The sequence below is a fragment of the Astatotilapia calliptera genome, chromosome 8, assembly GCF_900246225.1.
Source record: "Astatotilapia calliptera chromosome 8, fAstCal1.2, whole genome shotgun sequence".
NCBI classification, from domain to species: domain Eukaryota; kingdom Metazoa; phylum Chordata; class Actinopteri; order Cichliformes; family Cichlidae; genus Astatotilapia; species Astatotilapia calliptera.
In genome coordinates this window covers 9,823,794-9,850,696 of record NC_039309.1, presented here as the reverse complement: position 1 = coordinate 9,850,696, position 26,903 = coordinate 9,823,794, and the positions used below count along the sequence as shown (strand labels likewise).

Sequence of the window (26,903 nt, the reverse complement as noted above, 5' to 3'; positions counted from 1 at the left end):
GTTAATGGTGCTCTGGGCTATGTGTAGGTAAAGGCCCAGAGACCATCTTTGCTGGGTCAAACCTCAATGATAATGAGTGGCACACGGTGAGGGTAGTCCGGCGTGGCAAGAGCCTCAAACTCACCGTGGACGACCTGCAGCCTGCTGAAGGTAACCACAGCAGCCTGACTTATTTTTTGTTTTCTCCAGGTCTTAAGTTGGAGTGTAGACATCCACTTGAATTCTGTGTTGAACATTAAGCGGTTTATTTCTTTTTTAGAGAGCATCTGTGCCTGAAAGCAATCATACTGAATTGTGATTGTGGTCATGATAGTGTCTACTTTAGTATTAGTCTGTCTTTTATTCATAGTGAGGATGTTGAATAAATAATATTTTTAGTTTTAGTGTTGAACAGTTCCACCTGAAACCCACCTTTCCAAAGCCCTCACCTCTTAAGTTTACCCCGCCACCAGGTCAGATGGCGGGTGACCACACCCAGCTGGAGTTCCATAATGTGGAGACGGGCATTGTGACCGAGAAACGCTTCATGCCTGCCGTGCCCTCCAATTTCATCGGCCACCTTCAGGGCCTGACGCTGAACGGCATGCCCTACATTGACCTGTGCAAGAACGGCGACATTGACTACTGCGAGCTCAATGCTGTTATCGGTTATAAGAGCATTGTGGCCGACCCCGTCACCTTCCGATCCCGCTCCAGTTTTGTCACCCTGCCCACGCTGCAGGCCTATTACTCCATGCATCTCTTCATGCAGTTCAAGACGACGTCCCCAGACGGTCTTATCCTCTTCAACAGAGGAGACGGCAATGACTTCATAGTGGTAGAGCTGGTTAAAGGGTGAGCTGGACAATAAGTTGTGTGTGATTTACCTTAAGTCAGTCATCGTCAAATAAAATATAAAATATTACTCATAAAAGGCAGTTTTACTTGTTCATGTTAATGTTTGTCCTGCAGAAATTTATAATTTACTATTAAGATCATCCTCGATGAACAAAAAAATAAAAATTTCTTGACTTTAAGGTTGAAATGGGCTGTTAAGTGTACGATATGAAAAATGCACAAGTCACGCAGCTCTTTTTTTATTCTTGTAATTAAGCTTCTAAAAGACAGATAATAATGCCCCGGAGCGGATGACCCTGTGTTGTTCTTCATCACAAGTACGATTAATTTCCCTTTTCACTTCTCAGTTATTTAATCCCCTCCCCTCTCTTTTTCTTTTTCCTTCTCTAGCTACCTTCACTACATCTCTGACTTGGGAAACGGAGCACACCTCATTAAGGGCAACTCTAACAGTCCTCTTAATGACAACCACTGGCACAACGTGCACATATCCAGAGACACTAACAATCTCCACACAGTCAAGATTGACACCAAAGTCACCACACAGACCACCATGGGTGCCAAGAACCTTGACCTAAAGGGTACGCAAAAATAAAGGCATTCAAAGTTAGATACAGAAGCTGACACGAGATAAATCTTAATTATCTGCATTATTAATGAGACCGTATACTGTAATACGCGCACCTCTTTTTGTTTTAAACACAAACTAGCTGTTTTTTGTGGAGGTTGTGTGCCAGACTACTTCTGAGTCAATGAAGTTGGAGGTGTTGTTACCTTGAGCAGAACGAGACTAGCCGTATCTCCCTGTTTCCAGCCTTTGTAGTAAACAAAGTTCAGTCAGACAGCTCACGTTTAAACTGATTTGTTACAGCAGCAGCATGCAGCTTGGCAGACACTCTCTGAGCTCATCACTCCATTGAATATGTTAAATATAAAATTGGGAAGTGATGAGTAAACATCCCCCCGGAGTCTACAGGTAGATGCTGGGATGGTGAAGGGATTGCAAACAGCAGACAGTGATGTAGGGCAGTAGTGGCACTGACATGTCAGAGGGAAAGGTAAGAAATTTTGTAGCTTAAATAGACTACCAAATTGGGAGGGTGTGTTTGGTATATGATGTGAGGAGAGTTATGTTTCGTGTACATGAGGCAGCGCAGATCCAGTAGTCTGCCCGAACCAGCTTCTGGAGGTAGCTACTTATTACCATACAGATATGAGAGTAGTGTCTTTTATTATTCTAACTCTAATTAAGAAAGCAATTAAACAGTTTTATAAAAAAAAAATTAAAGGGTAAAAACATGCAAAAACAATTAACCTAGTGTAATTTATCAAGCTAAATTAAATTGGTACTATATATAACTAACTGACTAACTGAAAATATTTGGCTGAGCTCACTGAACTTGTGACAACACTGCCATGTGATTAGATCAATTAGTTGATAAAGTAATTTATAATTTATTGCAATTAAATTATTGATACAGTCATGCAAAACTAGACAGTTCATGTTTGCTTTGTGAAGCTGCCATTCACTATATTGCTCCTCGACAGGTGATCTGTACATCGGGGGCGTTTCCAAAGAGATGTACCGAGACCTGCCTAAGCTTGTCCACTCCCGTGAGGGATTTCAGGGTTGCTTAGCAACAGTCGATCTAAACGGACGGCTCCCGGACCTTTTGGCTGATGCCTTGGCAACCATGGGACAAGTGGAGAGGGGCTGTGAAGGTGAGGTGCAGACAAAACGGCAGATCTGCTCCAGCCCCGTGTCCCAACTGCTTTTTCTTTCAGTTTTCATTTAAATCATGCTCTCTGTTATTAGCATAACCCACTAACCCAGCTCCTGGCCTGTTAGATGTAAACTTTACTCTCTTTCTTTTCATCTCCTCCTCAGTCTTTCTGCACATTGTGTTTTCTCTCTCTGATCCACTCTTTCAGTAGTTCACAGGCATCTGTGTGCATTGACTAACCATCTAACTTAATTTGCTTGTTTGCTTTTTTGTTTGGCTGACAAAAGTTACATTGATGAAAGCTGACTTGCAAGGTATATCGCTTTGTGCGAGCATGTAAGAGACACTTGTGTGTGTGTGATGCTGAGGAAATGTGTGTGCGCGTGTGTGTGAGTGTGTGTGTGTGTGTGTGTGTGCGTGTGTTTAAAACTACCCAGTGGTGTCCAGTGTTGTGTGGATCCCAGTGATCCAGAGTCAAAGGTCAGAGGAGACCTATCCTCTCCTAGCCACCGTAGTGATTTCATCACAGTAGCAACATTACCACTGCTTGACTTGAGTTGACCACAGCTCCACCACCTTGCAGCATGCTCTCTAACCTCTCTCCTACTGACTCCTAACCTCAACTTCAATACTCCATTTGTGAATCATTTCACACTCTTTCCTCCTTGCCTTGTGTTGAGGGCAACGAAGGAGAGCTAAGTTTAGCACTTTGACATTCTCCTCCTCCTGAGTCGTTTAGCATGAAGCAGGGAGAGAATGGTGACCGACTGCTCAAGGAAGAGTATTGAGATGAAGGCCTTTAAACATAACTCTGCTCTCTTATGTTTAATTTCCCCTCCTGTCCTCGCCCCATTCATTTAACCTCACCACCTGCATGCTCTCCACATTTGGCTCTTTTCACTGAATAACACACTTTAGGTTCATTCGTGTTTATACTGGATCCTGTTAGTGTAAAGCTAAAGAATGGGAGCCTTTCCACAACATCCTAGTCTGACTAATACTACTAATAATAACGTCATTACAGCACAAAAAGCCTATTCAACCATTTGAAACTGCAAAGTTTTTCAAGGAAATGCAGTTTAAAAATAACCACACTGTACTCTAATAATGTTGTAAACACATTGGGCTCCACACAAAACCAAATCCATGTGTCTTTTTCTATTTCCCTAACTTTTGCACCCTTCCACCCAACCACATCTGTCACTGCAGGACCCAGCACTACCTGCCAAGAAGACTCCTGCTCAAATCAGGGAGTTTGTTTGCAGCAGTGGGAGGGCTTCACCTGTGACTGCAGCATGACTTCATACGCCGGGCCACTGTGCAACGATGGTGAGTCTTTGCTTTTATGGTCTTTCCCAGGCCCAGGGGGGATTACAGTTTTTTTTGTGGTGCAGACAGCTCAAGTGTAGAGTTTGTTATCTGCTGTATTCAAAGTAGATACCAACTTGAAAAACGTTATCTACCAGCATTTGGATCATGCTGGTTTCATCATGCATTTGCCTTTTGTTAGCAGGTTTGTTATCTGATTTAACCGAGTTAGGTGAATCACAGCGGCTGACTCTCTAAACTGCAAGAAATAAACCTAATCAAATCTTCACTGTGGTGCAGAACTGCAGATGTGAAAATGCTGCAGTCGAATGATTTGCTTTGAAACACCAAATCACAGCATCATCTTGTGCCTTTTTTCTCAGCCTCCACAGGAGGGCACTGTCAACTGTTGATTTTGATATTGTAAAAAAATACCAATCCCTCAACTGGCTGTTCTATAGCGTGTCTATGTGTAACATTAGATTAAAAATGTCTCCATGCTCTCTAGCTTTAAACATTAATTCATCCTCCAGAACCTTAGAAGAGAGATATATGTTGGTTTTAAGTCACCCTATGAGTCAAACAATTATATGATTTGTTATTTGGTTGAGTCACTTACACAGTCAGCCTCCTGCAGTAATGGTGATAAGTAATTTGGGAAACAGCCTGGAGAAGGACTTGTCAGAATAGAAAAGGCCAGTCAGCTGTGACATTTTAAGTTTTTTGTTATTATTTTCCAATATGCTCCTTGTGTTTAAAAGATTTACCAAAACATAGATTTACCAGCTGGAGTGGTCGAACTGTGATGGCAGATAACACCATCACAACACACAGATTTACCTGTAATTACATTTTTTTTTATCTGTGTCGACCAGCTGGAACCACTTATATCTTTGCCCGTGATGGAGGCTTGGTGATTTACACATGGCCCCCTAATGAGCGTCCCAGCACCAGGGCTGACCGGCTTGCCCTCGGGTTCAGCACTCAACAGAAACATGCCATTCTGCTTCGGGTGGACAGCGCATCCGGCCTGGGAGACTACCTTCAGCTGCAGATAGTAAGTACAACAATTTGTCAAGGTTTATGTGATTTATCATTCTCATGTAGTATTTCTTGTTTGTATTCATTTAGTCAGCTATTGCTACAGTAACAACACTTGTAATTAGAACTGTGTGCATTCAATATCTATTAACAGTATTCACTCTTCATCATAATACGATGGTCCACCACTCCAAATGACACATGTAATTATGGCAAAACCTTTACAGATTGTGTATTTTCCTTGTTTAAACCAAAAAGACTTGTTATGAATTCTCATAAGGAAATTATATCGCACTATGAAAGAGTTGAACACGTTTATTCCTCCCTTCCAGTAACAGAAGCTATTTGTTTATTGATTCCGGGCTGCATAATTACATTAATTGATTTTTAGTGTAAAAATTAGTGATCATGCATAAAATGGACCTAATATACTAATTTCCAGCTCCTTATTTATATTATAGAAGGTTTCTATGAAGTACCTCAGTTCAGCCAACAATCTGGTAATGTTCTCTCTTTAAGTCAACTTTCTTCTGATTGGCTCTCTCACAAACAGAAGGTTTGGAGAGCCACCTGTCCGAGATGACTATATCAGGGATATCCCCCATAAAAGTAGAAACAACTGTCTTTAGCTGAGCAGTATGAAGCTTTAGCTTTGGGATCATGAGGATTCCTTGTTCATAGCCTGACTTCATTATTTGAAACTTAAGCCATGTTTATGACCGTGAACTATTGTAGCAGTATGTATAGGACAGAAAATAAGACAAAGCACAACATGTTCTCTTAAAATGATAATTAAGTATAAATTAAGGCCAACAAAACTGCATTCAGCTGTGTATTTTACTGAGGGTCTTGGTGCCCTCAGTGATCAACCTTGTCCCAGCAAGCTCTCATAAACTTTCACTTGTACAGTCATAACAGACACATGGACATTATTAAACATCCCAGCATTGGGTACTTGACAAGTGGTGAGCAATACCTCCTAAAATAAATTCTCACATTTATCTCTACAATGGTTGATAACACCTTCACAAGATTTCACATCCTCATAATCGAGCTTTTATTTGTTGCACGGTAAAATATCAGAAAATCGTGAAATATCACAGAGCAGTTTCAGTTTGAAGCATTTGTTTGCTCAAATAGGACTATGAAAATAGCACTGTTACGATCATTAAAATAAGCCATCAACGATTGCTATAGCTGTTATTTTATGTCATCATTGGTATAGTTTACAATATAAAACAACCTTATTTTGGCAGGAAACTGATGTCATCCTCGAGACCAAGGATCTCAAAGTTATTTTAACATTGAGGACCACATATGGCTCATGTCGATTTTAACTAGGCTTTATGTTAGTGTAAATAACTTTAATTACACATTTAAGCCCTGAGGTATCTTAATATAAAAAAAAAGAGGTGCAACAGTATGTCTCAATCTTTCTACAGGATAAAGAAATTCAGCTGTAGTAAATGGAAGGATGTGGAAAGTTGGAAAGGTTTCGTTAATTTACAAAAAAGTTATCTTTTTTAACTCCTGACTCATTGTAAAAACAAACAAAAAAACAAAACATAAATTATTGTAGTCAATAGTTAAAAAAACAGGAAATTTTCTGTCATTTAATTGTCAATCTGTTACTATAGTATAAATGTCCGTGGTCTTAATCATTAGGAAAAAGTGTGAAACTTATGAAAATACAGTTAAAAGTCCAAAATGTATATCCTCCTCCAAAACTGTTCACTGGGCCGGATTGGAGTTTTTCCCTGGCCATTATGTGTGACAATTCTGTCTAGACTATGACTGGAATGCGAAAGACTGATTCCTTTACTGATCCAAGATGAAGTTGGAAAACAGCATAACTTGTCACTAACCTGAGCAGATTTTGATCCAGGTTCAAAGGTCATCTACCCAAAGCCCAGCTCTATCTCAGCATTGATTAAATAGTTTTATCATTCTGAGTAAACAATTGAAGTTATTTGAATCAGTTGCAGCTGCTGGTTAAGCAGGCATGGGCCAAGTACTTAAATTCACCATACTTAAGACAGCGTTGGTTTTCATTGTCCACCCCTTTGTTTGTCTGCTTTCAACTTTTGGTTTTTGGTGAAACTTATCAGGTCCTTTTACACCATTTAATACACAAATACGTGGTCACACACACTCTGCTGTGCATACCCAAAAGACATGAAACTGGTAATATCCTGACCTTTACACATCTGATAAAATGTTGTCATACCTCTCCTCCTCCTCAGGACAAAGGCAACATTAGAGTAGTGTTTAATGTCGGCACTGACGATATCAACATCGAGGAGAGCTCCAAGTTTGTCAACGACGGGAAGTACCACGTAATTCGGTTCACCCGCAGTGGTGGCAATGCGACCCTCCAGCTGGACGACCTGCCGGTCATAGAGCGTTATCCCTCAGGTAGGCCCTGCCCCGCACGTATAGGCCCAACCCTCTGACTCATCACACCACTGCCTGTCCTGGGGGCAGCGCCAGCTATACTTTATTCCAATTCAACTCACTTTCTAATCAGTGTTTTCTTTCAATGTTTATATTCAAACACTGAGGTTGAGACATATAATTGCAGCTTTGTTTTATGTTATTGTGTTTGAAATGAAATATGTGTGATCTGACATGAAACATGACTTTTTAAACCATAAAATGAGGTCGTTTTTACAATAGCTTGTATACTAGCCAGCTATGTTATGTTAGGCCTGTTAAATAGTGTTAAAGGTAATTTATGAAAATATTCAATACAGTTGTTTTTTCTCACCATAAAAGAAAATAATAACAGCTGGTGCATTTTTGGTCAAATAATAATTTAAAAACATGTCATATTTGGAGATAAATGTTTAACTAGAGTAAAAAATAAGAAAAAGAAAAAAGTGTATTTTGTTGAGTATAGTATTTGTTTTTATATTTGTTGGGTTTTATATTTAAAGTGGTAATCTTAGTTAGTAGTCTTTAACACAATGAGGCTTTAGGTAGCTCATAGCCAAAATGCTAAATGCTAGTTGTTGTGAGGTGTGTGTGAGTATGTAACACTAAACTCAGTCAGTCATATAGGCAGTATGTGACAGCTGTAACATTATTTCCCTGTGCTCTTGCAGATGTTAACCCCTGAAATGTCTCTTTAAATTAAACCCAATGAACAGAGAGTAAGAGTCCGCTCAGTGGAAACGTAGTGAATTCAGCTCTTCTTCTCTTCAAGCTGACCTTAACACAGTGACATGCCAACAATGAGCAGACCATTACTTTCTTTTCATTGCTGTTCTTTTTGTATCCAGCTCCTGTACCAAGTTTGGATGTGCGTAATTACTACTGTGTTTTCATCTCTAAATTAAAGGCAACATTGATAACGAGCGCCTGGCCATCGCCAGACAGCGAATCCCCTATCGGCTCGGTCGAGTAGTTGACGATTGGCTACTCGACAAAGGTAAAAACCCTGATTAAAATTCCTTAAAACTTTCAGCTTAAAAAATACAATTTGAAGACAGTTGACTTATTGTGCACCATCAACTAACATCTAAAAATCTAAATCCATAACTAAGTATTTAAAAGTTGGGCAGCTGTAGTGTGTAATACTGTGTAAACTGTAGTGCCTGTGAACGTATCTTGTTAGTGTGTATCTGATAATATCAGGTTAAAGGGACGATGGAGAGATTTAAATGTGAATAAATCAGAAAATAGAAAAGAAGTACTGATAAAAGATGCTTTATTAAATAATTTTGCTTCCTATCAAATTGTAAACGATAAAGCATTTTACTAAAGACTATATGTTGAAAAAAAATTTGTAATCAAATTAAAGTACATGCAAAGTATTGTGCCATGTAAGAATTATGTAAATTTGAAATGACTAATAGAGCAATTCTTTTTGAAAAAATGTAAAAGTTTTCCTCCTAAACTTCAGCAGAGCTCCTTAAATTAGACTCTAGTCCCTTTAACAGTGAGCAGTGCTAGAGCTTATAACCTGTGCATGCTTCATAGGGCTGTGACAACAGTTCTCTAGATCTCTGTCTCTCTGTCTGCCTGTCTGTCGCTCCTTCAAATACAATGTCGTGCCGCACAGCCATCACCATAGCAACCATCTGTCAGCCCCGTCTTCTCGGGGCCCTCTGACTCCTCTCATCTGCTCACTCTTCCTCCTCCTCCTGTTCTTTGCCTCTTCATCCTCCTCGTCAACTTCTCAGTCTCTTCACCCCCTTCTCCTTCTCTGGTTCTCCGTTCTCACTCTTATCTCTCTCAGCCTCAGCCTTCTCCACGGTTCTCCACGGCTTCGATTTTGCTCTGCCATGCATAATCTATCCCATCCTCTCACCATGGCTTTGGGGTGGTGGATTGTGTAACACTTACTTTGTGTGTATGTACGCACGTATGTGACCACTGGAATGTGTGTGTGTGTGCGTGTGGCTGTATTTGCGTGCGCCTGTCCACCTTTTTTCTATGTGTGTTTGGTTGCGGGTGTTTGTGTGTGTCTGCGTAGGCCGCCAGTTGACCATCTTCAACAGCCAGACAACAGTGCGCGTTGGTGGAGGCGAGCGAGGTGCAGCCATGTTCCAGGGACAGCTGGCTGGCCTTTACTATAACGGCCTCCGCATCCTCAACATGGCCGCTGAGGGGCACCCCCACATCAAAGTGGAGGGGAGCGCGCGTCTTGTCGGCGATATGCCATCCTCCTCGATCACCCCGCAGTCCAGCGCTTCGGCCGGAGGCAACCGTTCAGACTCCGCCCCGTCCATCAGTGACATCACAACCACCACAGCCACTAACAGGAAGCAGGGTGGAACACCGCAGGTCAGAGCACCATCAAGCTTTTCTTTGTCATCTCATGCGAGGAAAACCTATTAAATCCAATCTGTGTGGTCACATAAAGATCTGCTGTTCCAATGTAATTCCTCAGATATCTTCCTTTCGTGTGGCAATAGGTAATTAAAAAGTGGTAATTTGCTTTGATAACTTTCTTTTAGCACTCAGTAAGAGGATTAGCATGCCGCAGCCCACTAATCAAGGATGGAAAGATATAACAGGAAAAGTGGAATTGTTTTATACTCCGCTCAGAGCTCCGCTCACTTTACTCATGGACCACGTTTCATATGCAGTGTTTCACATAATAATAAGAAGCACTGGATAATACGTCAGATTTCTTCTACTTTTGACTGCTCAGTTCATTTCACCCTATCCCTAGCATCATCCCCTTTCACACCAACCCTCAGTATGTCCTCCTCCTCACTACATCTATTAATCTTCTCTGTGGTCATCTTCTTTTCCTCCTGCCTTTCAGTTCCATATTTAGCATGCTATTATCAGAGATGGCAAAAATACAGACGTTCTTTAATGTCTGTAAAAGGTAGAGCCTCTGAAAAGTAGCTCTTTGGACAACGTTTCTACAAGCTATTTTTGTGCAAAGCTAAGTGCTATATTAATATAATAATAAAATAATATTAGTACATGGGAATGCAGACTTTTTTCACTTTGCCTCCATACCCAAACAGAAAAATGTGTGCCGTCAGGGTTTAAACTGGAGCTCCAGGAGTCTTTCTTAATGTACAAGCTGTCATCAGCTGACCTGTGCTGCTGCTGAGGTTGACTGCTCTTTGTGGGTTTTCACAAATGAATTCAACATGATGTAAGCAGATATATTCAACAAGCTATCTTGACTGATTTCCATCCCCTACACTGACAGCATACTGTTTGTGCTGTCTTTATACAAGACAATATACAGTTAGATGGAGATTGAACTTAAGTGAATAATTCTAAGCATCATCAGCTAAAATTCAAATTAATCTCTGCTACCCTTTATGTAAGCTAACACTGACCAAGAACACCAAGCCACTGTGCTCCAGTCCAGCACAGTGCTTTACATTCACCACATTACAGTAAGCTAAACTTTTTATCCTACACTAAACAGCTGAGTATTTTCATATAACTTTGAATAATACAAAGTTAGAAATACGTCAGTTTGTTTTGCAGAATGTTGGAGCTTGAAGCCTTTCAGGTTGTCAGATATCACTGATCTGTCCTTACCTTCAAATATAACCTCTTTTCTTTCTCTCCCATCCTGTCTTTCTCACATCTTTCTCCATCTCTGAGTGAAATACAGTAGCTGTACTGTTAGCTAGCAGACACGCTGTGTGACAAACTGCACACAAACATTTTGTGCGTTGGCTGATATTTGTTGAGCTGATAGAAATGTTGCGTTTGAAATAAATTGCCACTTAAAAAAAACAAAAAACAAATTTACTTCCTTTATCCTCTGTTTCCGTAGTGCTAGCTAGAAGTACTGCAATCACAACTTACAGACTAGTCTTACCAGATTAGTCTCACCAAGAATGCTGTTTCAGATCATTCTAGCTATTTAAATCCCTGAGTATAGACTATAAATGATGCATAAATTACTATAAATTTCATCTATTTGTATGCAATAAGCCCTGATGATGGATACACCCATAGGGTTATCTTTTTTGAGTTATTCCCTCCATTGTGACTCATATCATTTTGGTGTTTGAAGGTGTGCTCTGATGTGAGGTGATATCTTCTTTCAAATGTGTTAAATAAAAAGTAATGAGCCTATTTTAAAAAAAAATAGACTAGTAAAGTATAAATACCTGAAAATATTAAAGTATTTGTGCTTCATTACTTCCCTTCTGCCTGCTATATATTGTCCTGTTAGGGCGTGCATTACCCATCGTAGATTAAAATTAAAATTAACTAGAAGCACAAGGTGGACAATGATGACTCCTCAGGGGCTACTCAAAGGCAGATGAGAACTGAAAAAAATAGTTTTTTTCTCATGCATAGCAGTAATCTGACAGGGTGTATAGCACAAAAAAGTTTCCAGATAAAACTCAGATGGTAAATATAATAATTACAGCGTCAGCTCCTTAGGCCCCTTGGGCATTAGGATACTCCAGCATCAAAGTCTTTCACCTGACTTTAAAGGGACTCAAAGTCTGAACAAGTCTTATCATCTATAAGTCTGCTGCAGCCACAGACTGTATATAAAAGTTGGACATAGCCACTGTGATATCACCCTGGAGTTTCCCATTTTTAAACTTTGATTTGAGCGTGTTGGCTATCCTTGGCACTGCAAGATATGGTATTCTGTAGTGCTATTTAACAGCAACAATTGCAAGGTAGATTAGACATAAAACGCCAAAACCCAGTCGAACCCTATGAGCAGCACTTGGCAATAGCAGGAAGGAAGAACTCCCTTTCAACAGGGAGAGACCTCGTGCAGAAACAATTTGAATATAAATTCATAAATAAATTCATAAATAACATAAATTCATCAAATTTATGTTGTAAACTGCAAATTCATCTTTGTATGGGGTCTATGATTGCGGCTCATGGGATATATACAAGATTTATTTAGAGTTATATATCCGCAAATAGAGGAAATAATGCCACAAAACTAAAAAGTCCAATATCTTTAAAAAAAACATAGCTTTTGCTCCAGGAAATACCATAGGCACTTTTCCTAATTATATTGGGTGATTAATAGGTTTTTATTTGCCCTGCAGCACTGTTTGTTTGTCTTTAATGGACAGAAGGCTCACTTTTTGCTCCAGCACAATCACAGAAATAGACTAGATGGCAAATTTACCGCTAAGTGGTCCCTCCCTTCTAAATTACTGCAGGAGAATTGTTTGTGCCAGTGGAGGATGTAATAGCTTTCCCATAATATGTAAACTGATGCAAATGGTACAATAGAAACACAAAATTGTTATTGTGGCATTTTTATAGCGGCAGCAGCTGAAGAGTCGATGCTAATGTCAGAGGATACATTGTGAGCAGGTACACCGCAGACGCCTCTATTGTTCAGATCACTACAGAGATGTTATCAGGCTCTTAGTGGGCGTCTGTGTGCTGCAGTTCTCCTGTGTTATAAAACTGTGCGCCAGCAGCACTGAAAAAAAAGATTTATTTTTTTTTTCTAAGTGATACAAGTTGCCATGGAGATAGTGAGCCCCACTACCCGCTGCTTGCTTTCTTTCTCTCCCAGCCAGTCTCCCACAGAGACTAGCTCCTCTGTGTATAAACCGCCAGCTGTTTCAGACATAAATAATAGAACGCAGAGAGCTGTGAGCTAAGCCTCAGGCATCAATAATGGATATGAGAGCTGGAGGGATAGTGCTGCAGAGTGACAGTGCTGTCACAGGGCCTTTCTTTTCACACTCTTCACTGCTCAATTTCTCAATGTGTATGCGATTTAAGCGAACTGTTCCTGCGCCTGTGATTTACTGATGTGAATGCTGAATCTGGGATGTGGAGCTATGCAGTGCAGTCAGCATGAGAAGTGGGTCAGACCCACTATATGCTCGATATACCGCAGCACGGGCGTTTGCTCGTCTGTGCAAGTCAAATCACTCCAGTTGCCCCCCAAACTCTATTTTTGTGAGTATGTGTGTTTGTCTTGTTTAAGAAGAATCTACAGCTTCCCTATTGAGGCTGCCTAGTGTTGCCTGGCAACCAATCTGGCCTTAATCAAGACACACATAAAACATTGAATCCACACACGCGCGCGCGCATACACTCAGGTGGATCGGGAACAATAAGTTGTATTGCAGCACGTTGCATCAGAGGAGGGGCAGTGAGAGATGTCTTACAAAGGTGCAATGGGTCCGAGCACTTTGCCGGTTTCTCGCACACGCCTCAAGTTTGCGTGTGTCTCTCAGTGGATCTGCCTAAGTTACCCCATGGGTTTGCTCCTGCCGTCAGTGCTTTGTGCAGTAAGAATATGTTATGTGCTTCCTCCTGACGTCCACACTGTGTCGAGGCTTTTTTCGTGGGGTTTTTTTGCGTGTTGAAAAGTGGAAGGGATTAATAATGCATGACAGCTGAGCACCAGCGAGGAGAAGAGAGGGAGAGTTTGTGTGAGTGTTTATGCTAGAGGCTGCGCTGAGTCACAGAGCTCGAGTTTGGTTTTGATGTTCCCTGTCTGTCGGTGGATGTGTGTTTGCGCGCATTCATGTGTTTGTGTGTACCTGTGTTTGATGGGAAGACTGATGGAAGAAACTCGAGGCTCGGAGCTCTGCCCAATTGGCTACAGGAATCAGCTGACCCAGGCACTTCCACGTCTCATGCCTCGCTCGCTCCTCTCCTCTCCTCTTTCTCCGTCTGTTTTTTTTTTCTCTCTGCCTGCATCGCTATCTATACATCTTTCACATCTTCGTCTCCATCTTGCCTTTCTTCTACTTGTTATCGATCTTCTGGTGATACTTTCTCCCTCTTCCCTCGGTTATTTTCGCTTTCCCTTTGCTCTTTCTCTCCCTTCATATCTTTCCATATTTACTCGTCACCCCCCCCCCCCCCCTCCTCTTCTCCCTCCCCCTCCCTCCCTGTCTGTGGTTGAGCTCCAGTGATAGGCTGTTAATGCAGGCGGTGTATGAGTCTATCTCACCATCTGCAGTAGTGGAGCTAGCTCCTCTCCTCTCTCGTCAGGATCTCTTCATCAGCCTGCCAACTTCAGCCTGATCTGGTGTATGCTCGCGTGTCTGTGTAGATGTGTTTAAATAGAACTAGACCAATGGAGCATGTTTGGCTGTCATAGAGTTTGTGTGAGTACATGTGTGTGTGATTTCCAGTTGTGAAAGTAGCAGACAATCTGTTGAATCTTCTGCAAGAGAGTGTGAGGACTGAGTGCAGCTACTATGTGTGAACTAGGCAGTCAGGGAGGCATGGATGGTCGTTGGCACTGTTCGGCGGCTCAGGTAGAGATTTTACTCTTTAAGCATGCAGATATTCTTCTTGTCACGCTCGCTTTGTCCACCTGTATCTATTTTTTCCTCCCTATCAGTGTTCATCTGTGTCCATTATTATGTCAGCATGCTCTATTGATAGACCGTGAAAAGATGGGAACAAAGAAGGAGGGTGAGGCAGAGGGGCGGAGGATCCTCGGGCATACACTTGCTTTGGCAGATTTTCTCTGAACTTCTGTGGGTAATCAATGCGATTTAAGTTGTGTTTGGCATGTCCCCATTTTTCTCTTGTGTTCACTGCCTCCCTTGCGATAAGTGGATCAATACTCCAATTGACACCCTCCCTTTGGATGGGGTGGTCAGCTGACAAGGTGATGTCACAGATCAGAGGAGGGACATTGTAAAAATGTGCTCCTCGGCTTTTGTTTTAGCTGAAGTCAGGATTCAAATCAGGTGTCTGCGGAGGGCACATAGGTGTCTTTGAATCAATCATCAAGCACCGTGGCTCAAAATTGATCGCCGACAGGTGTCAGGGGTGGTGTGTTTCCTGCGGCCTGATTGGTTCATGTGCTATTTCTTGGCAAAGGCACAGAGGGTTTATTGACTGGCTGAATTCCAGAGGCTAAGCTCGCCCTAGCAGCATTTGACAGTCCAGTGGGCAGAACTGATTGGAAAGGCAGCTGAGGAAAGAGTACGAGTCAAGCATCAGTAACCGAATGTAACTTTTAGGCCAAACTGGACTACAGCAGACTTGTAAGGCCAGTGCAGGCTTTTTCAGAGGTTTCACATCTCCGCTACTCACACCAACTGTGCTCCTACAGGAAGAAGAGACTGCGAGGTTTAATGGCAGTTTAATGAGTTTCCGTTTGCTATTCTTGTCCTAACTTAGACATCTCAGCGCTTTGATTTGGTTTAGATTTCTCCTCCACTTTAGTTTCCACCTCTGTTGCTCTTCTCTCTTTTTTAGCTCCGCTGCTCTCTCGCCTCTCTTTTATTCCGTGGGTTACTAACATCCACTGCAATGCATCACAATCCAATTTTAATTTAATGCTGGCACTGAGCACCCAGTGTGGTTAAAGCACACACACGCATGCACACACACGCTCACACATTTAATATCTCTCATGCCGAAGCGTCAAGGCGGGCGATGTTTAACAGTAGTTCATGAATATGCGGAGCACATTAGCACCGTGTTAAGTAAAGACCGCAGCACTTTGAAGTGCTCCTCCTCCTCTCCTGTCTTCTTTTCTCTTTCTTTCTCCCCAATAGCCTCCACCTGAAATTCCTTTTATCCATCCATCTATCTTTAACTCCCTCCCTCTTTTCTCTCCTTTCTCCTCGCACTCTGGCTGGAACTGCAAATCAACGCACAGGTCCCCGCTGAGGGTGCACACTCCCTTTTTTTTCCTCTTTTTTTATTCCCCATCATTTCTAACAGCCTGAACTTAGAGTTGCCATGGCAACAAGAGGAGCAGGGACTGAGAGGAAAAAGGGCGCCTTTTCCATTGAGAGGGAGCAAAGCATGGAAAAGGATCGGTCGTTGAGTGTATTAGTGGATTGGTGTAGGTTAGAGGTGGGCTATAAGTAGAAAATCAACATGGTGCTCGTGGAGAGGTTTTGAATAAAAGAGATTTAAATAAACTATCAAACGCTTAACAGATATCTAATGAAGGCTGGTTTTATTTTTGTCCTCAGCCTCACGTATGAGCATTTGCCAGTATCAGATGGAGATGGCAGAATGCAGATAGAAAGGCCAGAAGAGAACAAAGGATGGGGAGGGTTGAGACAGTACTAGATAATAACTAAGCAGTCTCCTTGTGGTTTTAAAGGGATTCAGTGTTTCTCTTCTCCTTCTTCTTTCTTCTTCTCTCCTTGGCACTCAGGTTTTGGCCGCCTGCTATTGCTGGGGGCTGTAACAGGCAGAAGTGTTTATGGTCAACTGAAAACGGGTGGGCGAAAGATTGGTGCTGTGTGCTCACACATACAGGAAATAAACAGAAGGGGTGTGGGGAACTGATGGTTTCTGTCTTAGAAATGATGACGATCATGAGTTTGTATGTATATGAATGTGTGTGTGTGTGTGTGTGTGTGTGTGTGTGTGTGTGTGTGTGTGTGTGTGTGTGTGTGTGTGTGTGTGTGTGTGTGACACGTTTGCCAATTTTTCTCCATCTTCTCTTCTCAGTCGACAGACGACCTGCTGGTGGCATCAGCTGAGTGCCCAAGCGATGATGAAGACATTGACCCATGTGACCCCAGTTCAGGTGAGAAACATTAACTAATATACATGTGAAACTGCCTTTACGCAGCTTTTATGTCACTCGTGGGCAAAATACATCCCCCGGGCCCTCTAAGTCTGGCCGCCAACATCCAATAAGTTAAAAAAAAAGATTAGTTATCAATATACATGCTCAGTATGTGGCCCTTGGAGAGAAAAAAACAATGCTTCCTACCTGTTTTACATCCTCCACTCGCACTGCTACCCATTTTTATGCTCTCCAGTTAATTTTTTATTTGCGCTCAGGTTTCCACCCTCGGGCATTACCTAACACTCTCCATCTCTTCCTATCTTCCCATCTGTATCCTGCTCTTTGTCATTAAAATTTCATTTTTATATATCCCATTTTATTTACCTCCTCCCTCCTTCACCTTTTTCTTTTCCATCCCCTTATCTCTGGACAGCCATAAAATTTGATATTTAAATTCTTCCTTATAAATCATTTAATATGGTGTGAAGTCTCACCGTACTGCAGCTCTCTCTGGCTGTTGTAAAGTGTCAGAAGTATGTAATAAAACCTGATATAACGTGCACCTGTGCTCTGGATCCTCCTCTAAGCGATGTGTACTGTAATCTAATTACACATTATGTGATGATATGTAAACAGCTTTGGCTCTAAGCTGTAGCTTTCCCTTACCAGCGTGTAGCATTATGCAAAACGCTTGTCAAATAATTCATCACCATGATGCATTGTGTCTTCCAGTTCTCCTCCCACCATCATCGCAGGCAATCCAAATTAATAATGTATAAACTAAACCATCATATAACATCAATTTCCTCCTCTCTCCCCTCACAGCCCGCCCTCCCCTGCCAGAGGTGAAGATGTTCCCGGGTCCGTCTGAGGTGGTGCGGGAGAGCAGCAGCACTACGGGCATGGTGGTGGGCATTGTAGCAGCTGCTGCCCTCTGCATCCTCATCCTTCTCTACGCCATGTACAAGTATCGCAACCGCGACGAAGGCTCCTACCACGTGGACGAGAGCCGCAACTACATCAGCAACTCAGCCACACAGCCCAATGGCAGCGCTAAGGACAAGCCGCTGGGCATCGCCAAGATCTCTAAAAACAAGAAGAACAAAGACAAGGAGTACTATGTCTGAGGCGGATGACTTCTTAAACACAGACATATACGCATACACCTTTATATATATAACGGTATATGTACATAAATAGATATATTCTCAAAAAGAAAAAAAATACACACAAACACACATGACATAGACATGCTGATCTTAATGTTTACTCCCCAATAATCACACCTGCACACATGCTGGCAAGCACAAACATGCACACAAACGAGCCCAGGCACACACACACTCAAGCACAAACATACACACACAGACTGGCCTGAGGGCATGAGCCCTTACTGTACAGTATTTACCAATGAGCAGAGCCTCTGTGAGAGGCTTCTTTTATGAACATTAACACCATTCCAAATGATTTAGAAAGCACCAGTTCAACTCCCAGTTAAGAACCATTTTGGGTCAGCCTGATAAGAAAAAAAAAAGAGACTCCCCTGCCACAGTTGGACCTCTTCAGTTGGACTAAGAGAGGTCAAGGAAGACTTTAAGTGAAGCACATGGCAGACAGAGTGTTTGCGTGAGAGGCAGAGCACCAGAACAAAGATGTAAAAGCACCAAGACAAGCACCAAGTGTCTCTCTTCCAAGCTTCTTGGCCTTTCTCCCTGTTAGCAGATGGGGCTAGAAGAAGCAATGAGGATGCTGAGGAAACAAGCACACCAATGGTCCAAGTCTACCCCCAGACAGCACGGCAGGAATTCAGGGTGTAGCCAAAGAGAGACAGTGAGTTGCGAGTGGATAGGCAGCGGCAGGGCTGGTGCACCATTAATATAACGGATGGGCTGTGGTTGTTACGCTGCAGCGCTGCTGTTTTATGGCACCCTGAAAATCACAAAACAGTGTAATCAGTGAAAAACTGAAAGATGTTTTCCTGGACAGGAGACTTCAGATGCTACCTACAGGCACCAGTCTTGCACTGTGGTGTCTTGCACACACACACATACGTACATAGACTACATACAAACACACACATGGTAAAATTAAAAAGGATCTACACATGCAGACATACACTTACCTGCAATGCTAAAAGCGCAGCATATCTTCATAACTGACACTGAAGACTATACAAGAAGACATTGGTGAAAAAGACAACGCTCATAATGATAACTGTTATGGCAACGATAATGATGAATATGAGGAACATTTGGGCAGTATAGACTCTGGGGAAGGGAGGGGGGGGATCTTATTGCACGTGAATTATCTTACTCCGTGTGATTTATACCGCGTTGAAACTCCAGAGGTTACATCGTGACGCACCACCATCATAAACTCACCACCTCGGCTTGAAGTATTTCTGAGTACGCACTTCAAATGGTTTTTCAGTCTGTGGGATACAACAATGATTTCAGTCGCCAAATCGACTCTCAGATCAAATCTTCATCGGCAAAGCGTGACCATCTCGAGTGTGCTGCATGCCCGAGCTGTGCTGTGGAGTGGTGGCGTGTCCCACTAAGTCCAAAGGTGGTAGGTTTGTCTGCAGGTGGGAAAGGAGGAGGGGGATGTTGTGGGTTGCCGTCGGACACGTGCGCCCCACGACAGGCCACATCCTGTTTCCTAGCCTGATGTCTTACAGGTCACGCCCACTATACCTACGCTAACCAACCACCTTTTATAGCAAAAACCAGCTGAGGAAAAGAAAAACATAACAAAGTAAATGTTACCATGTGTTGCTAATAGATAGAAAAGTCCAGTTCTTGATGCCATTGGCTATACGACAACTTGAGTTGCTTTGATTTCATTGGCTCTCCCTTTTCTCTCTTTCTCTTTGCGTCCTCATGTATTCATTGCTGTTGGTTGACAGATGAATCAATACTCGTGACATGTCCCAATACGGGACAGACGGATGGGTTTCCCATGGGCAATGGCGAATTATCTGTTTATGGACTTTTTGCAGTGTCTGAGCCCTCTGCAGCTCAATAAGTGTAGCCCCACAAGATACAAACAGTGCCATGACATGAACAAGCCCCTACAGTTCTTCCAAGCAATGTAACTAACCAGTCGGATGCATGCAAAACAGACCAGGGCAAGGAAGGACATGAAACAGACTGTGTGTGAGATTTCAAAGTATAAATGTCAAAATTAACTTAACATCTCCCCTTATTCTCGCCATCCTTAACTGGCCTTTTTGACCTGCCTCTTTCGTGTTTCCCTCTCGTTTACTACATCTCCCTCTCCTCCATGTCTGTTGCTTTCCTTTACCTCTATCTCTGTTGTGTTGCCATCTGAAAACATAGGAGGCGTCTCAACAAGTGGGATTATTCTACATCTAGGTGTTCATTAACCATGTTTATTTTCTATATGTACAATTTTTCTACAGTATTTACTTTTATTTTTATTGTTACGGTTCTTTGATGAACATAAAGTGGAAATTTATTATGAAAAATAGTTTTGAAGATTAATGAGTAAATAAAATATTACCCAAGTGAGCTTTTTGCGTGTTTGTTTTTCACTTCCCATCTGCCTGCGGACATCATTAAAGCGCCTATTATCGCACCCCCCTCAGCTATGATGATATCGGATGACTGTCTAATTAACACAAGTCAAAAGGTAGCAGGGAATCAGAGGGCAGATCTTAGAGGAATAGTTCCCAATAAAAAGAAGATTGATGTCAGGCATGTCTTTTAGTTCCAGCAAACCTTATTTAATGGACATAAGAGACTGTCATCAGTCTCTCATGTAACAAGTACAGAAATTAAGGGCATTTCTGTAAATTCAGAGACCATAAATTGCACATCTATCCACATTCTGTTTTATCCTTTCAACTTTTGTTTCATCAAATTAAGAAAAGAAAGCAGCTCTTCCTTTCTAGGTCCCACACCATTTTACTGGGATGGCAAATGCACAAATATACCCCACTGCACATACTAAACAGGGCTTTGAAGCACAACTCTGTGCTGTAAACGCAAAGTCTCTGCAGAGTTGCTGTTTGCCGGATGAAAGATCCCTGAGACTGCAGAGCTGAACTTGCATCCTCAGGTGAAACATACAAAGAGCTGCTATTTCAATAAACACCTCCCCAGTTGCATTATCTTGTTCTCTCGCTGTTTGTCTTGCTTTCTTTTTGTCTTTGCAGAACAGTCTGTGCTCAACAAAAGGCTTGTGTTAGGTTGTAGCCATCTGCTGCTTTGCTGTCCTTGGCCACAGACAGCTAGGACAAAGATAAAGACAGAGCCCTGCAATATTTATGGAGTGAATACAAAATAACGCTGTTTCTCGACAGTGTACAATAATCTGATTGTACAACACACAATCAGATTATTAGTATTAGCAGCAGATAATCTGAATTCTTTAAACAGGTTGTGTCACTGAGATTGAGATCTGTTTTTCAAGTAAGATGACACACAGATAGATTGTACATGTTCAGAAATGCAAAAAAGCATGTGCAGAGTGATTGGAGATTCATAAATATAACCTTTTAACAAATGTTGCAGTGAAACAGGAAAATGTAGCTTTGCATTGTTTGTAGTTTATTATTATGACAATGTTAGAATCCAAGTTTTTTTTCCAGCTTCAGTGTGAATAAGAAGCACAGTTAATGACAAGTTTTACATTTAAGCAAATAAAAAATAAATAAATAAAAAAAAACAGGCAATCTTGCAGTAGTGCAACCCTGTAAATAAAAGTAAAAACAATACAGTGTAAAAAAAATACTCACTACTTCACTAGGAAAAATTTGCATTTATTTATTTAAGGTTACATTTTATTTATGTGACTCCAGCTAAATATTTTTGATGTGTATTGTTTTTGCTGAATATTTTTCTAAATGTGCGAATCTAGGGACGTGTTATATGGAAAAAATAAAAACATGAGAAATGAGTATATGATTGTATATACTCAAGTATATAATTATGTGCCATTTAAGTCTTATTTGCAAAAAAGGATCAGAAGTTTGCTTCCTTAACACATTTTTTTAATAAAATGTCTGTGTTTGTATGTTTGAAGTAAGTTGTACCTATACAGTATTGTGTATTTAAGTATTTTCACCTCTCATTTCTTTATATTTTTTCCAAGAGCCAGACATTCTTGTATTTTGAAGTGGTCTGTTCAAGTTCTTCAGGTTTTCCGTGGGTATTTCAAATAATTTTGGGGGGACATTGACAGTGTTTTCATTCATTTTCAGTCCAGTCCTTGCACCTGGCTATTTTCAGAGGAATGTTTTGTGTTTGTTAAGCCACTTCACACTGACCTATGAATCATTCAAGCATAGAAAAGGACACTTGATTCAAGGTATGAACCAGTGTTGTGTCTACACATAACAGACAACTTAGCAAAAAAAATCAATTTTAAGCACTTTGCTACTAGCAGCCTGTCACAAACACATGTTCCCAGTTTTTAGCTGAATCTGTGAAAAATGCCAAAGATAGCGTACAGTTTGACAGGCATAAAACAGGATTTTTGCACCAAGAAAGTGATTATCTAACGTGATTCCCAAAGATCTACTGGTTGAAAACTTGAAAACTTATATCTCAGCAGTTTGTCTCAGTATATCTCAGTTGTGCAAGTGGGTCCTTAAAAATGTGAAGGAGCTGGACAAGTGGAGGACTAAAGAAGTAGTTGCAGGCCTATAAAACTATCTACAGCAGACGAACATTCATGTCATTAAGAAATATGACAGACCTGAGAGAGATGCATCTGGCGCTTCAGCTGATCCATCTATGGCATCAAAACCTCATCAGAAATGGTCTCAGTGGAAAGGTGGTTGCTTAACTACACAAGAAATGGACTAAAAATCAGTGGTAACAGGGATCATGGAGTGATGAATCAACTTGTTATCAGTATGTATGGAGGAGGTCAAGAGAGACATACAGCATTTAATGTCTACAGTCATCTGTAAAACATTGTGAAGGCTCTGCCACTGTTTGGGGCTGCATTTCACCCAGTGGGGTTGGAGGTCTTGTTAAAATTGATAGAATTATGAGTGCCGAAAAGAACCATTTGTCACAAAAAGGCGGGCTGGTGTGTTTGTGGTGCCGACCCAAAAGCTGATATGGAAGAGACTAAAACTAGGCAAGCCATTTATTTGGCTGAACAAGAAACAAGAACAAGAATACGAAAAAAGGCACAGTGAACCGGGGCGAAAACTATAACCTAAACTGGGAAAAACAAAACTATGAGACATGAACATAAGATACCTGAAAACCTGACATGAAGGGAGGAAAACAGACACACCAACACTTTATTTTACTTAAAGAAATACCTAAGGGATTTCGGACTCTGTTGAAGAACAAAGGTGGTCACAGACTTTTTGCACAGTACTTAAAGCATAGAGTTTGTGATGAAATGTAGCTAATATCTCTGTTTTCCTAGATGCCCCTGAATATAACAGGATAATGTTAGGCAATGTCACATGTAGTCTGTGGAATCAGAAGGGAAAATGCCATTCCAGCTTAGTTTTTTTCTCTTGCTTTCATCCTAGCTCATCCTCATCAATGTCTGCACACACCTGTGTTGGTATTGTTCAGCTCGTGCTCCACAATATCCTCCACCTCACCATCCTCATACACCCACATTTATATGACTGACTTATCTGATAAACATATTGCAGATTTAAAATTCTCTTCTTGTTTGCTTCATCATAATAACTGTTCAAATTCACCGCCCACTGATGTGTCCCTTCTACTTTTGTTGTGGCCTTGGAGCCAGACCATGACACATGTCATTACAAAAACAGTGGTAAGGCCTTGTTTGCAGACAGAGGTAACAACATCAGAGCTGTCCGGTTTATGATTGTGGTCTATGGGGAAAATTCTTTGTGGGACAACAGGGGATTTTATTTGCTGCAACACACTGATATATACATTCTCTATTAGGTTAACAAAACCCGAAGATAATCCAATTCAGATACCCTCAGAGTTATCCTTAGTATGACTTTTGCACTCATTCTGTGGAATTATACAAGTTACAGGCAATCAAAGTACCTAAGGTGTGCTTTTTAATTTATCATTTCAAAGCACATTTGAGCCCTCATATCTACAAGAGATGGACGCATGAAATTTTTAGAGCCAAATTCATTTTAGCTGCAACCAAATCCATTTTACACACTCCAACTGCCAAAAACCCAGAATCCTGTTTTTGTTAAGCACATTATTTTTTTGAGTAACAATCTTTGAGCATCAGTATGATGGAATATGATGACAGTTTTAATAACAAAGCTGCAGCAATCTGGACACTTTTCATTAGTATTCACTTGAACTTGTACACACTACTACGGTACTGTGTTGGACCCCTTCAGGAACTTCATTCTTCTAAAAAAGTGTTGGAAACATTGACATGATGACTGTACATTTGTCGGCTGCACATCCATGATATCCGTGACATCCCAAAGATGCTCTTCCGAATTGAGATTGGTTACTGTGGAGGCCATTGTCATGTCCAAGAAACTGGCTTAAGATGATTTAAGCTTTGTGACTTGGTCTTTCATCCTCCTGGAAGAAGTCATCAGAAAGTTCACTGTAGCGTAGATATGATAGCAACGATACTTAGACAGACTGTGGCACTTAAATGATGCTCAGTTGATACTAAGGGCTCCAAAGTGCAAAGAAAACCCCCACAGCATTACATCACCGCCATCAAGGGAGCATAAATCTAGGCTTTTATGTTGTTTACACCAAATTCTGACCCTAGTGTCTGAATATTGCTGAAGAGATTGAGATTAATCAGTTTTTCAGTCTTATATAGTTGAATTTTGATTTGATTTGATATACCTTTATTAGTCCCACAAGGGGAAATTTCATTTCATAAGGCTGCCGACCTATTGCACGCAATGGCGGCGCCATCTTACCCTCCGACCATACATACATTACACAAAACATCACATGGGGAAGACAGGTCAGAGAGGTATAACAATGGAAAAATGCACCACATGAGGAAAGATAAGGAGAAACAAATAACTCCCCCCAGACTGAGCTCCAACAAGGAGATCAGTTTGAGAACAGAAAAAAAAAACCTCTGCACATAGCACATGAAAAAACTCTTAATACACCAAAGAAACACATGACAAGCAACAGGGGAGGGTAAAGGGTGAGGGACAGCAGATTTAGACAGTACATCCGGGCCTGCAGCCTGTGCGCTGGTCTCCTTGATCCACCGTCAGCATCGGAAGGGAATAAGCATCGAAGGCGTTTGGAAAGGGAAGGTGGATGAGTGTGCGCATATCAGTGTATATGTATGTGTGCGTGTCCAGAGTTCAGCTGAGACAGTGTCCTTCGCCCTGCTAGGCTAAGTAAACAGTCTTCCAGCCAACCCTAGGTTTTAGAGAACAGACTGTGAGAGAGTGTTCCAGGGAAAAGTAATACAAAAAACACAAGACTAGACAAGGACATAAGAGGCTAAGCAGGGAAGCTAAGGGAGAGGAGGAGGAGGAGAGGGTGACCCTGATGACCCTGTAAAAATTTTAGCCTCAGTTTTTAGTTCTAGTTTTGACATTCTGTGCATTCAGAGGTGCTCTTCTGCATACCTTGGATTTAACAAGTGGTTGTTTGAGATACTGCTGTCCTCCTATCAGCTAAGACCATTTTCCTGAGGCCTTTAACTCAGAAAACTGCTGCTCACTGGATATTTTCTCTTTTGAACCATTCTCTGTAAACTCTACAGAGGTTGTGTGGGGAAAATCCAAGTAGATCAGAAATACTCAGACCAGCTTGTTTGGCACCAACAACCACGTTACGTTCAAAAACAAACTTTCTTTGCAATTCTGGTGCTCTGTTTGAACTACAGGAGGTCATCTTCACCAATCTATACATGTGTAAAAAATGCTTAAAAAGTGCAATTTGTGTTAGATTTCATGGTTCATGTAACCATGTAGGACAAAAACTAGCGACAGCATATGAAAGGGAACCCTTAGAGATGCACGGTGTGCAATACACTGGAATTGCAAGGATGTTGAAAAAAATCTTCAGGATATAAAAGTGTTTCATCAATATGACTATATTACAAAATGATTTTGACAGAGAAAGAATCCCAGTTAGAAGATTGGCCTGGTATGAAAATGTAAAAAGAAGGGAAAAAAAGAAAAAATATATATTTTTAAAGAAACCTTTCACAGTTACAGTTGTTGTACAAAGAAAACCATCTGATTCTGAGGGTGTCTGGTGGGAGGCACTGATTGATTTTTCAGACACACTGTTAAGAAAGGCTCTTTTCTAAAGCTGTTTGTTCAGCATCATCATTAGTCTACCTTTTCATTTTGGCTTCTCACAGTCACAATCAAAAGAGGACATGGACACAATTACAGTGGCTTGCTGTCCCACTGAATCTGTAGCAGACCGCAGAAATGAGATTGCCTAAATGGAGTGCAAAATATGTGTCTCAAAAAAAGAATTTTTAATTGAAAACACACACAAGAAAAAGAGCAGGAACTCCCTAATATTTTCCACCTCCCTCACAAAGGTGTCGAGCAATCAGCAGCAGATTGATCCACAAATTCAGCTGGAGCGCACACATGCACACAGGTGCTGTACAGCTTCTCCCTGCTTAGTCCTTCATCTCTACTCCCTCCAGCTGTGCTTGTTAGACTCTGCCTATCCTTTCTTTTTCCTTCTCTTTCCTTTTTTTGCCTTGTGTATAAGCAAGCCACTGTGGGAGAGTGTATCCTTGTGTGTGACAGAGTGTGCGTGGTCGTGTCAGGAGCTCAAGGCTGCATTTTTCTTCCTGCTTTGGAATAAATTACAAGGAGCTCTTTTCCTCAACCACATCAAATTCCCACAGTCCACACAAGCACACACGCGCGCGCGCCTGTATGCACACACACACACACACACAAAAAATGTATAAATACAAAAGATGACAACATGAATGGAGAGCAAAAGCCGAACATTAAAAAGAAGAAAATGTCAAAGGGAAAAGAAACTGTATATGGTATTTCTTTTTTAATTACTGTGTGTGTGTGTGTGTGTGTGTGTGTGTGTGTGTGTGTGTGTGTGTGTGTGTGTGTGTGTGTGTGTGTGTGT

At 41.4% G+C, this 26,903-nt stretch overlaps 1 protein-coding gene across 15 annotated transcripts in view; it reads left to right on the top strand.

The window, feature by feature from the left end:
* nrxn1a (neurexin 1a) overlaps window positions 1-20,382 on the top strand; it is a 66,513-nt gene extending 46,131 nt beyond the window's left edge. For 5 of the 15 annotated variants that reach the window (XM_026178399.1, XM_026178402.1, XM_026178398.1 and 2 more), the window contains 10 exons: window positions 28-150; window positions 453-834; window positions 1,228-1,418; window positions 2,386-2,559; window positions 3,771-3,890; window positions 4,745-4,926; window positions 7,154-7,325; window positions 9,388-9,698; window positions 16,785-16,863; window positions 17,674-20,382. In XM_026178399.1, the coding sequence (XP_026034184.1) occupies window positions 28-150; window positions 453-834; window positions 1,228-1,418; window positions 2,386-2,559; window positions 3,771-3,890; window positions 4,745-4,926; window positions 7,154-7,325; window positions 9,388-9,698; window positions 16,785-16,863; window positions 17,674-17,975 (2,036 nt within the window). In that variant the 3' untranslated portion in view covers window positions 17,976-20,382. Of the gene's footprint in view, window positions 1-27; window positions 151-452; window positions 835-1,227; window positions 1,419-2,385; window positions 2,560-2,848; window positions 2,876-3,770; window positions 3,891-4,744; window positions 4,927-7,153; window positions 7,326-8,250; window positions 8,341-9,387; window positions 9,699-14,283; window positions 14,615-16,784; window positions 16,864-17,673 lie in introns of those variants that run through there. The other 10 variants (XM_026178392.1, XM_026178388.1, XM_026178391.1 and 7 more) reach the window with 4 other exon arrangements.
* The last annotated feature ends 6,521 nt before the right edge of the window (window positions 20,383-26,903 follow it).